Source organism: Culex pipiens, chromosome 2, assembly GCF_016801865.2.
Source record: "Culex pipiens pallens isolate TS chromosome 2, TS_CPP_V2, whole genome shotgun sequence".
Lineage (NCBI taxonomy): Eukaryota > Metazoa > Arthropoda > Insecta > Diptera > Culicidae > Culex > Culex pipiens.
Window position 1 is genome coordinate 117,403,539 of NC_068938.1, and position 15,882 is coordinate 117,419,420.

At 41.5% G+C, this 15,882-nt stretch overlaps 2 protein-coding genes across 7 annotated transcripts; one reads left to right on the forward strand and one right to left on the reverse strand.

Annotated features, from left to right (window-relative positions):
- Positions 1–713: 713 nt before the first annotated feature.
- On the reverse strand, positions 714–1,391 carry LOC120417944 (uncharacterized). The gene is made up of 2 exons (XM_039580178.1): positions 1,086–1,391; positions 714–1,019 (listed from the first exon to the last, which is right to left on the reverse strand). The coding sequence occupies exons 1-2, from the start codon at positions 1,389–1,391 to the stop codon at positions 714–716; spliced, it is 612 nt and encodes a 203-aa protein (XP_039436112.1).
- A 186-nt stretch (positions 1,392–1,577) lies between these two features.
- LOC120417955 (uncharacterized) lies at positions 1,578–7,039 on the forward strand. 6 transcript variants are annotated; one of them, XM_039580186.2, is made up of 6 exons: positions 1,578–1,712; positions 1,805–2,183; positions 2,266–2,383; positions 3,742–3,781; positions 6,523–6,686; positions 6,745–7,039. In XM_039580186.2, exons 1-6 carry the CDS (start codon positions 1,688–1,690, stop codon positions 6,988–6,990), a joined length of 972 nt encoding a protein of 323 aa, XP_039436120.1. In that variant the 5' UTR covers positions 1,578–1,687; the 3' UTR covers positions 6,991–7,039. The 6 variants fall into 6 exon arrangements, with proteins under 6 accessions (XP_039436120.1, XP_039436123.1, XP_039436124.1 ...); XM_039580189.2 differs by lacking the exon at positions 6,745–7,039 and adding an exon at positions 4,572–4,733 and having other exon boundaries at positions 6,523–6,662; XM_039580190.2 differs by lacking the exon at positions 6,745–7,039 and adding an exon at positions 4,572–4,728 and having other exon boundaries at positions 6,523–6,661.
- Positions 7,040–15,882: the final 8,843 nt, after the last annotated feature.

The following is a 15,882-nucleotide window of genomic DNA, read 5'->3' on the forward strand; positions in this document are numbered from 1 at the left end:
CTGGTCCCGGGTAAGTTTGCTGGATAATTCCCATCTTCCACTGAAGTGGCGGCGCGTCCTTTTTTTCCAGCAAAACCACCATTCCCGGTCGCACGATCGGCTTCTCCTTGTTGTCCTTGCCTCTCGGCTGGAGGCTCGTCAGGTAGTCGCGCTTCCAGGTTCGCCAAAACTGTTCGCGCAAGGGCTGCAGGTGCTCCCCTCGTAGACTGGTTTCGGGATGGCTGTAAGAGGTCGCGCAATCAGGAAGTGTCCCGGCGTCAGAACTGGCGGATCCGCGGGGTCTGCCGACGTAGCGAACAAGAGCCGCGAATTTAGCACCGCCTCGACCTCCGCGAGGACAGTGGCGTACTGCTCGAAGGTAAGTTGTGCGTTCTTGAGGATGCGCTTGAGATGGTATTTCGTGCTTTTTACAGCAGCCTCCCAGAGGCCACCGAAATTCGGCGCCCCCGGAGGGATAAACGACCAGGTGATCTCCCTGGTTGGCAGTAGGTCGCTATCTGGTCGTTGAACGCACGCTGGTTGAACAGCAGGAACAGCTCGTGCAGCTCCGCCTTGGCCCCCTTAAAATTCGTCCCGTTGTCGGAATGGATCGTGCGAGGCACGCCGCGTCGGCTCACGAAGCGCTGGAGGGCGGCCAAGAATGCCTCGGTCGTGAGGTCCAAGACGAGCTCCAGGTGGACGGCCTTGGTCGACATACACACGAACACCGCGAACTAGGCCTTCACGAGCTGCGGCTTCCGGGTTCCTACCTTGACGAAAATGGGCCCGGCGTAATCTACGCCGACTTCTTCAAACGGGAGGGCTTGCGTCACACAGCAGGACGGCAACCGTCCCATCAGTTGGCTCGAGCCGCGAGGCTTCGCGCGGAAGCACGTCACGCAGCTCCTTGTAACGCTCCGGACTGTCGACCGTCCATCGATCAGCCAGAACCGCCTCCTCAGCGTCGCAAGCAAGGCCGATGGCCCCGCGTGCAGGTGCTCTTCGTGGTACGCTCGAAAGATCAGGTTGGTAACACGATGCTTCGGGAGGAGAAGTTGATGTTGGGTCTTGAACGGCAACTCCGACTACTGCAATCTGCCACCCACTCGTAGCAGGCCCTTGTCCAGGAACGGGGTCAAACCTTGGATGCGTCCAGCGGCATCGTTCTCGGCAACTTGCTGGATGTCCTTGGACAGTGCACCGTGCTGGATCACCATCACAATCACGTCCTGCACCGCCCGCAACTCCGGGATGGTCAGGTAGCGCTGGCGAACTCGTTCCGCCGGATTTTTCTTTCTGCAGTTGGCCGTGAAGCGCAGCACGTACGTCATCACCCTTTGCAGCTTACGGTATGAGCTGCACGTTTCAAAGATCGGAAACTCGACGGAATTGCAGGTAAGCATCGTCACCATCTTCACCTTCCGTAACTTGGGGATCTCACAGTCATGTACGCCGGTCCTTCCCACCACTTCTCGCACACCATCAGTTCGGCGGGAAATATGCCACGTGACACCAAGTCGGCAGGGTTGTCCTTGGGACACGGTTGCGGACGAACGATTGAAGCTGGTCTAAGGGTTTCTTGAGCCACGCCAAAACCACTTGGCTGTCGCACCACAGAACGACGTTCCGGAACGGCAGTTTCAACGCTGCGAGGACCTTGACCACCAGCTTGGACAGCAATCTGCACCCGAGGAGCTCGAGTCGGTGGATGTCGAGCTGCTTCGCTTCGTCAGGTGAGTCTGCTCCAGAAAGAATGTCATCGACATAGCAAGCGCCGCGAACGATTTTTGCAGCCAGCGGAAATTTTTCTCCTTCATCTTTGCAGAGTTGAACCAAGCAGCGGGTCGCGAGAAAAGGTGCAGATGCCGTCCCGTACGTAACGGTTGTGAGCTCGAGCACGCGGATAAAGTCGGCTGGTTCGTTCCGCCAGAAGATTCGTTGGAAGGGAGTGTCCGCAGGGGCCACCAGGATCTGGCGGTACATCTTCGACAAATCTGCGGTGAAGGCGACCGGGTGCTTGCGGAATGCGAGCAGAATCGAGAAAAGGTCGTTTTGGACGGTTCCCCCGATCTGCAAGGCTTCGTTGAGGGAGACACTCGAAGGGGAGAGTTTTGCCGAAGCGTCGAAGACTACCCTCAGCTTGGTTGTGGAACTCGAGGGGCGAAGGATGGCATAGTGCGGCATGTAGTAACGACCTTGGCCAGGTGAGTCGTCGGCCTCTTCAACCGACTTGCAATGCCCCAGGGATTCGTACTCGGAAATGAACTCACCGTATTTCCGTTTCAGGTCCGGGTCCTGGTTGAGCCGCTTCTCCAACGACAGGAATCGCCGAAGAGCCAGGCTGCGGTTGTCATCGAGGTTGCCGACGACGGGGCGGAATGGCAAGCGAACCTCGTACCGGCCGGTAGGGTCCCGCTTGTGTGTCGCACGGAAAATGCCTCGCACTCGTCCTGTTCTGTGCTGACTTGTGTGGCGCTGTCGATGTCCTCGACCCGCCAGAATCTCTCGATGGCTTCGCTTACGTCATCGAGCGTTGCAGTGTGGCTGAACTGCGCGTCACACAGAAAAAAATTGTGTAAATTTGGAAGCTTTAATTTTGGAAGGTTGAATATTACCTCTTTTATGATATAATTTTACCTCAATTTAGACTGAAAAAGTTACATTACACCAGAAAAGTGGTAAAATTAAGCATTTCCAGAGGTACCCAGTCACGGCGTTCTCACAGGATTCTTACAGAATTCTAGCAGTGCGAAAATATTCTTACTAGAACGCTGCCATCATTCTGCCAGAACTTTGCAGGAATTCTCAAAGAATTCTAGCTCAAATGCAATAACCGGTTCTAGCAGGAGCCGGCGAAACCAACCGGTTCTGTTAGAATCCTGCTAGAATTTTGCTAGAACTATTCTGACAGGCCTCCTGCTAGAATTCTGTAAGAATTTTGCTAGAATTAAATGGCAAGGATTTCTGTGAGAATCCTGCTAGAATTTTGCTAGAATGTGATGACTAAGATTTCTTCAATTATTTTCTTAAATATCTACATAAAAAAAACAGTTACAGCATAAAAACATTTATTTTACAACACTATTATTTCACCATTATCACGTTTTTTTTTTTGCTAACACTTTTTGAAGTTGAACCTGCCTTGTTCTATCAATGCGGTTTCTCAGGTCCAATTTCGTCAACGATCAGCAACTGGAACTCCGCGGACGCGGACTGCTTGGGGAAAAATTGTCGAGCTTCCATTATTGACGTTCCGTTTACTGCGATCTCTGAAGACATCGGCAACAGTTCCCGTGATGTGCTACAGATACCCTGGTACCCTGGCGGGAATCCTTTTTTTTATAATTTCCCGGCTTAACCTCGTTCTTTTTCCTGTTGAAACAAAGATAAGTTTGCATAAGTTTAATATTATTGGTTATACCATATTTTTCTTTAATTTACTCACCAAAACGTGGCTGTGCTGAAAAAAGCGTCATCCTTCGCCAACAAACGAAAATAAAAGAACAAATTTACAAGATGGCGGTTGTCACGAAGCGGTTAGACGGAAATGACGTCACTTTCGACAGATTTTGCTCTGTCAGAATATTCTAATACAATTCTTACAGAAATCTAGCAGGCCTGCTAGAATTATTCTAGCAGGATTCTGGCAGAACCAACTCTGCTAGAAATTTCCGTGACTGGGTAAAATTACACCTATATTCTGACATAAAAAATGTACCCCTTCCCAGATGTAATATTACCATGATTTTTTTTTCTGTGCAGGAACGGTGTCGCCGACATAACCCGCGACGACCCAGCCCAGGTAGGTCTCGCGGAGCTATGAAAGGTTCTTCTCCAAATCTAGTTGTCCCGATTTCAGCAGCTTGAAGAACATCGAGACGCCGAGCAACATGTCGATCCGGTCCGGTGTGTGGAAGTTCGGGTCGGCCAGCTGGATGTTCGCAGGGATCGGCCAGTCGGACGTGCTGATCGAGGCCGACGGAATCATCCCGGTTACCTTGGGGACGATGAGACACTCCACGTCCACCGTGAAGCTGTTGTAACGGGATTGGAGCTGGACCGTCATCGACTCTCGGGCGTATGTCTTCACTGCACCGATTCCGCAGATGGGAACGTTTGCAGCTACTCGACGTGTGTTCAACCGTTTCGCCAATTGTTCCGTAATAAAATTGACCTGCGATCCGTTGTCGAGCAGCAGTCGGCATGGCACAGGTTGGTCCTTGTCGTCCAGCAGGTGAACGAGCGCTGTCAGAAGCATGACGGTCTTCACCATCTGGGTGTGGTTGCAGGTTGTCGAAGTAGACTGTAATGGTTCTTAGCCAGCAGCTTGGGACACTGGCGGCTGGTTGGCTAGTGGTGCAACGTTCTGCGGGTTGACGGGTTTTTGCACGAATTTTTGTTCGGTATCGTCGTGCAACAGTGTGTGGCCTTCTATCGGATGAGGAATAAAAAAGTCGGTTCATTTGCGTAAAAGAGGTTTTGGGTGACTCACCACACATAACGCCCACGCCCAGAAATGAGCAGAAACTTGCAACAGAGACCACAAAAGACCCGGGGGTCGTTAAAGTGGATTACTTTGCTTTTTTTTGCAGTGTGTGGTGACGTTTGCGGCATTTTCCACAGGAATACCTGGACGTACACTTCTTCCAGCTGTGGCCTTTGTGGAGGCAGTTGAGACACAGGTTCTTGCTTCTTACCTTTTCGCTGCGTTGGGCCACCGTGAGGCCAGCGAGGGTGCCGCACTTGAAGGTGAGGTAGGAGTCACCGCACATCTCGCAGCGGATCTCCGGGTTTGACGACGTGGTCGCAGCGTTGGCCTTCTGGTAGAACGGTTTGTTGGTTGGCCTCGGGTTGTTTCGGTCTCGCTGCTTCGCTGCAGGTTCACTGGTCTCGTCGCATCTCTCCAGGACGGAGACGCGGTTCTTCAGGAACTTGATGGTTTCTTCGTAGTTCGGCAGCTCACCCTTCTTCACCGTGGCCTCCCACAGTTTTTTAGTATCGCTGTCCAGGGCATGGGCCAGTAGGTACACAACGAACTGTGTCGACACACCAGTGAACTCCTGCCTCAGGTATTTGAGGTTTTCTACGTGGCCGACCACGGTCTCCACCAGCGCTCGTAGTTCCGCGTGGCTCTCCTTGTGTACCTTCTGGACCCTAGCAGTCCACCGACATGGATGTCCACCATTCTCCGGTTGTCTTCATACCGCTCCTCTAGCAACTCCCACGCGCCGTCATAGTTGCCGTCCTCGATTGTCTTTTCGTCCAGCGTCCCTTTTGCCTCACCAATGAGGGCTTCCTACAGGCGATACAGCTTCATCCTGGGAGTTTCGTTCGACCGGTCTACGACGTCACGGAACATCGTCTTGAACCGCTTCCAGTTCTCGTACTTTCAGTCGAACGTGGGTACGAGCCGCGGAAGGGACTGCTGGATGACAACGGGTCGTTGGGCAGCAGGTACAGAGGCGGTTGATGGACCAGCCGGGATTTCCAGGCTTTGCTTCCATCTTTCTAGTATTGTGTCGATCTCGATGAACAACGTTTCAAATTCCACCAACTTACCGCCGTGCTCCTTCCGCTTCTTAGAGTCCAGGCGGACGATGTGCTCGTGGAGAGAATTGAACTCGGCGTTAGATGCATCGAGCACTCTCCGGTTCACGTTGATCTGGGTCGCAGTCCGTTTGTGCAACCCGAGCCCAGCCGGCTTCTTCTTTAGGCGTACGAGTTTCAGGAGTTTCTCGTCCCGCAGGTTTTTTGCAGGCCGGTTTGCCTTCTTCCACGGAAAGTTCTAGGCTAGTCGGCCTCACGGGTCTTCCACGTGGTTGTGCCCGGATTCCGAGACCGGTTTGACTCTTAATCCAGCGCACTGTTTGTTCGGGGTTTTTGGCCGGTTTGCCTCACCCTTCTCACTCGCGGTCACTGTCCACGGCTTTGAGGCCGGTTTGCCTCTCACACGCGCGGCGGGAGCCTCCTTCTTTACATCCACCGCCGGAAGTCCAATAAAGTTCGAAGGACCAATGTTCGGGCCCGGTCGTGGCCCAGGAAAAAGCGGACTGAAGTGGACTTTTGCGGCAGACAGTTCTTGTGGCCGTGGGTATAAAAAAGAAGCACTCAGAAACGGAAAACTTTCACTTTAACACTATTTATTAACTAATTAAAACGTGTTGTTTTCGAGAGCACTTGTTAGCGAGTGATAAAAAAAGAAGGCACCGAGCGTCGTTCTCTCCTCTTCTCCTTCTTCGTCATCGCGCGCAACGGCAGCCGTTGCGTGCCGAGGTTGTGCAAGGTGGGAAAACCGATCGTAGCAATCTGGCTGCGGTGCTCGACCAGTGCTGCCAAATCAGCTCGATCCGTCAAGCAGCCAACTGGGCCAGATCATAAGTGCAGAAAATCGCTGGCAACAATGTCTACGGCAAATTCTGAAATGCCACACGGCGTGTACCTTTGAGAGTAACGGGCATTACTGTCTGTAGTATTTCTTTTAAACTCAATTTTTGCTGCAAACATTGCTCCTCAATCTAACACATTTTTCTTATTTTATTTCAGAGCCTGTAATATCGTCTTTCGCACAAAAAGTGTATTTACAATTGCTTTCCAAAACAATGGATGCAGAAGGATTTACTGCTTATCAATTGTTGGCCATACATTTCATACTATTGACTTCTGAAATGAAAAATGAAAGCGACGTGACTGTTGAAAGTGATACGGAGGTATATATTTCCGATTGGCAAAAAAAAAAAAATATAATAAAAGTCGTATTTATTCCAGGGTCATGTTTTTGGGAAAAATGATGTAAACAGCTTTGGCGAAACTATGCTTTTCAAAGAATATTGTGTTGCAGAACTTAGGAGTATAGCACATCAGCGAGGTCTTAAAATGAATGTTATCTTTGACAGTGTCGTATCTATAGCGGAAGAGCATTACGAAACGAAAAGTGAACTTCAAAGATGTTTGTCTGAAATAGCGATACCATCCAGATTAATTGATATAACAAAAAATACTGTGAAGTTTTAATTTTTTGTAATGTTTGTACAAAATAAAATAAAATCTTTTTCAAGCTGTATATGTTAAGTTCGGAAGTTTAAAATCAACTGACCATCTCAATTTCAACTTCAAATGTAAAATCTGGTGGCAGCGCGTGGCCGAATGGTTACGCTGTCCGCTTTGTAAGCGGATGATTCTGGGTTCGATTCCCATCTGCTCCAACCTTCCATCGAATGAGGAAGTAAAATGTCGGTCCCGGCCTTGGTTGTTAGGCCGTTAAGTCAATCCAGGTGTAGGAGTCGTCTCCATGCCATAAGTACAAACAACAAACCAAACCAAGCCTACTCCGGTGCAATCGCTGGCGGCGGTTGGACTCGCAATCCAAAGGTCGTCAGTTCATACACTGGGGTGGAAGGTTCCTTGGAGTAGAAAGAGGTTTGGGTGCTCTCCCCATTAAAGCCTTCGGACTCCTAGGTTCGAGCAGAAACTTGCAATAGAGACCACAAAAGACCCGGGGGTCGTTAATGTGGATGGTTTGATTGATGTAAAATCTATACAGTTTTTGTAAAAACTATTTCTCAATGGATTGCGAAAGACAATCAACTAAAAACTACCGTCATCACTCATCAGGGGTCACATTTGGTCGGGGTTTGAGATTGTGTCATACAAAAATGCTTAAATTTGTATGACCCAATCTCACCCCCAAACCCAATCACACCCTCCAGACTCTGATGACGGTGTTTAAAAATCTTTTTGCTGCGTTGAATATCATCGTGGTGATTATTGCATTCGATCGTAATATTTCGATCGTAATTTCTCGACTCGTTTTCAAAACGTTTTCAAATTTTAAAAATTCATGATTTTCAAAATTTTTTTTTTAAATTTTCAAAATTTAAAATTTTTAATTTTTTTTTAGTGCGGCGGTGCAGTTTTTGCACGCATGTGCGTGGGCATAATATTCAATGTTTGGCCCTTTTAAAATGTTAGTCTTGATTTAATTTTTTTCAAAATATTTTTTTCGAAAAGATCGGAAAATTTCACGAATGTTTCATTTATTAACATTGAAAATTGAACCATTAGTTGCTGAGATATCGTCATTAGAAAATCGTGGGCTGTTTGGGTGAGACTTAGAAAACTTCAATTTTCGTGTTTCTTTTTCTTTAAGCCGCTGTATCTCAACAACCAGAGGTCCAATCTTCGGTGTCTCTTAGACAATTTTATAGCAAATTTTCTGAACTTTTCAAAAAAAATATTTTTAGAAATGGTCACTCATGGTCACTATTTTTAAAAATCGAAAAACTGCAAATATTTCGCTGAAATCAAACTTTCGGTGACTATATCTTGAAAACGGGGCCCTTTATCAAAAAATCTGTAAAGTAATTTTCGATTGCAAATTCAATTTTGCATAAAAAAATGAGGTCAAAAAAATTTTATGTATGAAATTCCGATTTTTTCCAAAAATCACCAGTTTTTCAAAAAATCATAACTCGGCGGCAGATTTTTTGACCATGTTTCTCTATAGCTCAAAAGTTGCGGATTTTTGTCCCCTAAAACATATCAACAAATCTCGAAAATCAAAAAATATGTATTTTGGGAATTTGAGTTTTTGTAAAAAAAAAGTTAATAAAAAAATCGGGAAATTTTTTTTCCGTGTACCTATTTTTTTCTAAATTGTCCTTAACAATACCTACAACTTTGCCGAAGACACCAAATTGATCAAAAAATTCCTTCAAAAGTTACAGATTTTCGAATATTTACGTACCATTTTTGTATGAACAGCTGCCAAATTTGTATGGAAATTTATATGGACAAACTAATGATGCAAAATGGCTTCTTTGGTCATAGGGAAGGCCCCCACAAAGTTTGAGCCAAATCAAAAAATACAAAAAATAAAAATGGTCGAAATCGGCCGGTTTTGTAGAGAATTGCTCATATGGGTATTCTTCATGTAAACTAATGTCAAAAACATAAACAATGACTTTTAAACCCTGCGTTTACATGCATGATTTTTAAAACCCGCCAATCGAATCGCAGCACACAGGGGGTTGCTGGGGGAAATCGGAAAAGTATTACACACAAAAAAAAAATACTCTAAATTTAAAAAGATCGTTCGTTGGATTAAAAGTTCGCGTTGGTGAATATTCGTAGAAAGTTCAAACTTTTTAATTTAAATGTTGGAAAGTTGTTGATACTACCATGCATTTCTGGAACAAAATCGTTGTATCGGTAAAAGTTTTTGCTTTTAATTTAACAAGAAACTTTTTATGGCATGAATAAATAATATTTAACATTAGAGTGATGATTTTCGAAAAATGTGATGGATTTTATTTCAATATTTTAATATTAAAACAGTTGCTTACGTTTTTTTGTATACAACGCATCTGCTTATGGTAGGCTAACTTCCGCGTCCAAGCTGAACCGATTCTTACGGTACGCCACCGGTCACGTCCGAAGGCCCCATGCTGAGCAGGTTACGGATGGACGTTTCGTTAGGTGGGAAAAGTTATCCCGTAGATGGTTATCCCGGGAATAATTTATAGCGCTATGGCGGCCATCTTTCTGGCATGCGGGATAACTTGTCATGGTTATCCCAGGAACAATTTTTAAGAGAGATTCCAAAACTTAAAAAAAACGAACAATTAACATTACCTGGACATGTTTCTTGGCAAAATTTATTGCCCTACATTCCTGGAGTATGAAAATTTGGATGTGAATGAAAAAAAATCCAGAAATATTTGAACTTCAAATATTTTAATTCAAAAATTCAATAAATTTGAAATCCTTCTAGGATGGGACTCTGGGTCATTTCCTGGGCATGTATTTAGGCAAAACTTGTTGCCCTACATTCCTTGAGCATAAAAATACAACTTGGCATGAGGCCATGTGGAGGAAAAAAAATTCCAGAAATATTTGAACTTCAAATATTTTAATTCAAATATTCAATAAATTTGAAATCCTTCTAGGATGGGACTCTGGGTCATTTCCTGGGCATGTATTTAGGCAAAACTTGTTGCCCTACATTCCTTGAGCATAAAAATACAACTTGGCATGAGGCCATGTGGAGGAAAAAAATTCCAGAAATATTTGAACTTCAAATATTTTAATTCAAATATTCAATAAATTTGAAATCCTTCTAGGATGGGACTCTGGGTCATTTCCTGGGCATGTATTTAGGCAAAACTTGTTGCCCTACATTCCTTGAGCATAAAAATACAACTTGGCATAAGGCCATGTGGAGGAAAAAAATTTCAGAAATATTTGAACTTCAAATATTTTAATTCAAATATTCAATAAATTTGAAATCCTTCTAGGATGGGACTCTGGGTCATTTCCTGGGCATGTATTTAGGCAAAACTTGTTGCCCTATATTCCTGGAGCATAAAAATACAACTTGGCATGAGGCCATGTGGAGCAAAAAAAATCCAGAAATATTTGAACTTCAAATATTTTAATTCAAATATTCAATAAATTTGAAATCCTTCTAGGATGGGACTCTGGGTCATTTCCTGGGCATGTATTTAGGCAAAACTTGTTGCCCTATATTCCTGGAGCATAAAAATACAACTTGGCATAAGGCCATGTGGAGGAAAAAAAATTCAGAAATATTTGAACTTCAAATATTTTAATTCAAATATTCCATAAATTTAAAAATCCTTCTAGGATGGGACTCTGGGTCATTTCCTGGGCATGTATTTAGGCAAAACTTGTTGCCCTATATTCCTGGAGCATAAAAATACAACTTGGCATGAGGCCATGTGGAGGAAAAAAATTTCAGAAATATTTGAACTTCAAATATTTTAATTCAAATATTCCATAAATTTGAAAATCCTTCTAGGATGGGACTCTGGGTCATTTCCTGGGCATGTATTTAGGCAAAACTTGTTGCCCTACATTCCTGGAGCATAAAAATACAACTTGGCATGAGGCCATGTGGAGGAAACAAATTTCAGAAATATTTGAACTTCAAATATTTTAATTCAAATATTCCATAAATTTGAAAATCCTTCTAGGATGGGACTCTGGGTCATTTCCTGGGCATGTATTTAGGCAAAACTTGTTGCCCTACATTCCTGGAGCATAAAAATACAACTTGGCATGAGGCCATGTGGAGCAAAAAAACTTCAGAAATATTTGAACTTCAAATATTTTAATTCAAATATTCCATAAATTTAAAAATCCTTCTAGGATGGGACTCTGGGTCATTTCCTGGGCATGTATTTAGGCAAAACTTGTTGCCCTATATTCCTGGAGCATAAAAATACAACTTGGCATATGGCCATGTGGAACAAAAAAATTTCAGAAATATTTGAACTTCAAATATTTTAATTCAAATATTCCATAAATTTAAAAATCCTTCTAGGATGGGACTCTGGGTCATTTCCTGGGCATGTATTTAGGCAAAACTTGTTGCCCTATATTCCTGGAGCATAAAAATACAACTTGGCATATGGCCATGTGGAACAAAAAAATTTCAGAAATATTTGAACTTCAAATATTTTAATTCAAATATTCCATAAATTTAAAAATCCTTCTAGGATGGGACTCTGGGTCATTTCCTGGGCATGTATTTAGGCAAAACTTGTTGCCCTATATTCCTGGAGCATAAAAATACAACTTGGCATATGGCCATGTGGAACAAAAAAATTTCAGAAATATTTGAACTTCAAATATTTTAATTCAAATATTCCATAAATTTAAAAATCCTTCTAGGATGGGACTCTGGGTCATTTCCTGGGCATGTATTTAGGCAAAATTTGTTGCCCTATATTCCTGGAGCATAAAAATACAACTTGGCATATGGCCATGTGGAACAAAAAAATTTCAGAAATATTTGAACTTCAAATATTTTAATTCAAATATTCCATAAATTTAAAAATCCTTCTAGGATGGGACTCTGGGTCATTTCCTGGGCATGTATTTAGGCAAAACTTGTTGCCCTATATTCCTGGAGCATAAAAATACAACTTGGCATATGGCCATGTGGAACAAAAAAATTTCAGAAATATTTGAACTTCAAATATTTTAATTCAAATATTCCATAAATTTAAAAATCCTTCTAGGATGGGACTCTGGGTCATTTCCTGGGCATGTATTTAGGCAAAACTTGTTGCCCTATATTCCTGGAGCATAAAAATACAACTTGGCATATGGCCATGTGGAACAAAAAAATTTCAGAAATATTTGAACTTCAAATATTTTAATTCAAATATTCCATAAATTTAAAAATCCTTCTAGGATGGGACTCTGGGTCATTTCCTGGGCATGTATTTAGGCAAAACTTGTTGCCCTACATTCCTGGAGCATAAAAATACAACTTGGCATAAGGCCATGTGGAGGAAAAAAATTTCAGAAATATTTGAACTTCAAATATTTTAATTCAAATATTCAATAAATTTGAAATCCTTCTAGGATGGGACTCTGGGTCATTTCCTGGGCATGTATTTAGGCAAAACTTGTTGCCCTACATTCCTGGAGCATAAAAATACAACTTGGCATGAGGCCATGTGGAGCAAAAAAACTTCAGAAATATTTGAACTTCAAATATTTTAATTCAAATATTCCATAAATTTAAAAATCCTTCTAGGATGGGACTCTGGGTCATTTCCTGGGCATGTATTTAGGCAAAACTTGTTGCCCTATATTCCTGGAGCATAAAAATACAACTTGGCATATGGCCATGTGGAACAAAAAAATTTCAGAAATATTTGAACTTCAAATATTTTAATTCAAATATTCCATAAATTTAAAAATCCTTCTAGGATGGGACTCTGGGTCATTTCCTGGGCATGTATTTAGGCAAAACTTGTTGCCCTATATTCCTGGAGCATAAAAATACAACTTGGCATAAGGCCATGTGGAGGAAAAAAATTCCAGAAATATTTGAACTTCAAATATTTTAATTCAAAAATTCAATAAATTTGAAATCCTTCTAGGATGGGACTCTGGGTCATTTCCTGGGCATGTATTTAGGCAAAACTTGTTGCCCTACATTCCTTGAGCATAAAAATACAACTTGGCATAAGGCCATGTGGAGGAAAAAAATTTCAGAAATATTTGAACTTCAAATATTTTAATTCAAATATTCAATAAATTTGAAATCCTTCTAGGATGGGACTCTGGGTCATTTCCTGGGCATGTATTTAGGCAAAACTTGTTGCCCTATATTCCTGGAGCATAAAAATACAACTTGGCATATGGCCATGTGGAACAAAAAAATTTCAGAAATATTTGAACTTCAAATATTTTAATTCAAATATTCCATAAATTTAAAAATCCTTCTAGGATGGGACTCTGGGTCATTTCCTGGGCATGTATTTAGGCAAAACTTGTTGCCCTATATTCCTGGAGCATAAAAATACAACTTGGCATATGGCCATGTGGAACAAAAAAATTTCAGAAATATTTGAACTTCAAATATTTTAATTCAAATATTCCATAAATTTAAAAATCCTTCTAGGATGGGACTCTGGGTCATTTCCTGGGCATGTATTTAGGCAAAATTTGTTGCCCTATATTCCTGGAGCATAAAAATACAACTTGGCATATGGCCATGTGGAACAAAAAAATTTCAGAAATATTTGAACTTCAAATATTTTAATTCAAATATTCCATAAATTTAAAAATCCTTCTAGGATGGGACTCTGGGTCATTTCCTGGGCATGTATTTAGGCAAAACTTGTTGCCCTATATTCCTGGAGCATAAAAATACAACTTGGCATATGGCCATGTGGAACAAAAAAATTTCAGAAATATTTGAACTTCAAATATTTTAATTCAAATATTCCATAAATTTAAAAATCCTTCTAGGATGGGACTCTGGGTCATTTCCTGGGCATGTATTTAGGCAAAACTTGTTGCCCTATATTCCTGGAGCATAAAAATACAACTTGGCATATGGCCATGTGGAACAAAAAAATTTCAGAAATATTTGAACTTCAAATATTTTAATTCAAATATTCCATAAATTTAAAAATCCTTCTAGGATGGGACTCTGGGTCATTTCCTGGGCATGTATTTAGGCAAAACTTGTTGCCCTACATTCCTGGAGCATAAAAATACAACTTGGCATAAGGCCATGTGGAGGAAAAAAATTTCAGAAATATTTGAACTTCAAATATTTTAATTCAAATATTCAATAAATTTGAAATCCTTCTAGGATGGGACTCTGGGTCATTTCCTGGGCATGTATTTAGGCAAAACTTGTTGCCCTACATTCCTGGAGCATAAAAATACAACTTGGCATGAGGCCATGTGGAGCAAAAAAACTTCAGAAATATTTGAACTTCAAATATTTTAATTCAAATATTCCATAAATTTAAAAATCCTTCTAGGATGGGACTCTGGGTCATTTCCTGGGCATGTATTTAGGCAAAACTTGTTGCCCTATATTCCTGGAGCATAAAAATACAACTTGGCATATGGCCATGTGGAACAAAAAAATTTCAGAAATATTTGAACTTCAAATATTTTAATTCAAATATTCCATAAATTTGAAAATCCTTCTAGGATGGGACTCTGGGTCATTTCCTGGGCATGTATTTAGGCAAAACTTGTTGCCCTATATTCCTGGAGCATAAAAATACAACTTGGCATAAGGCCATGTGGAGGAAAAAAATTCCAGAAATATTTGAACTTCAAATATTTTAATTCAAAAATTCAATAAATTTGAAATCCTTCTAGGATGGGACTCTGGGTCATTTCCTGGGCATGTATTTAGGCAAAACTTGTTGCCCTACATTCCTTGAGCATAAAAATACAACTTGGCATAAGGCCATGTGGAGGAAAAAAATTTCAGAAATATTTGAACTTCAAATATTTTAATTCAAATATTCAATAAATTTGAAATCCTTCTAGGATGGGACTCTGGGTCATTTCCTGGGCATGTATTTAGGCAAAACTTGTTGCCCTATATTCCTGGAGCATAAAAATACAACTTGGCATGAGGCCATGTGGAGCAAAAAAAATCCAGAAATATTTGAACTTCAAATATTTTAATTCAAATATTCAATAAATTTGAAATCCTTCTAGGATGGGACTCTGGGTCATTTCCTGGGCATGTATTTAGGCAAAACTTGTTGCCCTATATTCCTGGAGCATAAAAATACAACTTGGCATAAGGCCATGTGGAGGAAAAAAATTTCAGAAATATTTGAACTTCAAATATTTTAATTCAAATATTCCATAAATTTAAAAATCCTTCTAGGATGGGACTCTGGGTCATTTCCTGGGCATGTATTTAGGCAAAACTTGTTGCCCTATATTCCTGGAGCATAAAAATACAACTTGGCATGAGGCCATGTGGAGCAAAAAAAATCCAGAAATATTTGAACTTCAAATATTTTAATTCAAATATTCAATAAATTTGAAATCCTTCTAGGATGGGACTCTGGGTCATTTCCTGGGCATGTATTTAGGCAAAACTTGTTGCCCTATATTCCTGGAGCATAAAAATACAACTTGGCATAAGGCCATGTGGAGGAAAAAAATTTCAGAAATATTTGAACTTCAAATATTTTAATTCAAATATTCCATAAATTTAAAAATCCTTCTAGGATGGGACTCTGGGTCATTTCCTGGGCATGTATTTAGGCAAAACTTGTTGCCCTATATTCCTGGAGCATAAAAATACAACTTGGCATAAGGCCATGTGGAGGAAAAAAATTTCAGAAATATTTGAACTTCAAATATTTTAATTCAAATATTCCATAAATTTAAAAATCCTTCTAGGATGGGACTCTGGGTCATTTCCTGGGCATGTATTTAGGCAAAACTTGTTGCCCTATATTCCTGGAGCATAAAAATACAACTTGGCATGAGGCCATGTGGAGGAAAAAAATTTCAGAAATATTTGAACTTCAAATATTTTAATTCAAATATTCCATAAATTTAAAAATCCTTCTAGGATGGGACTCTGGGTCATTT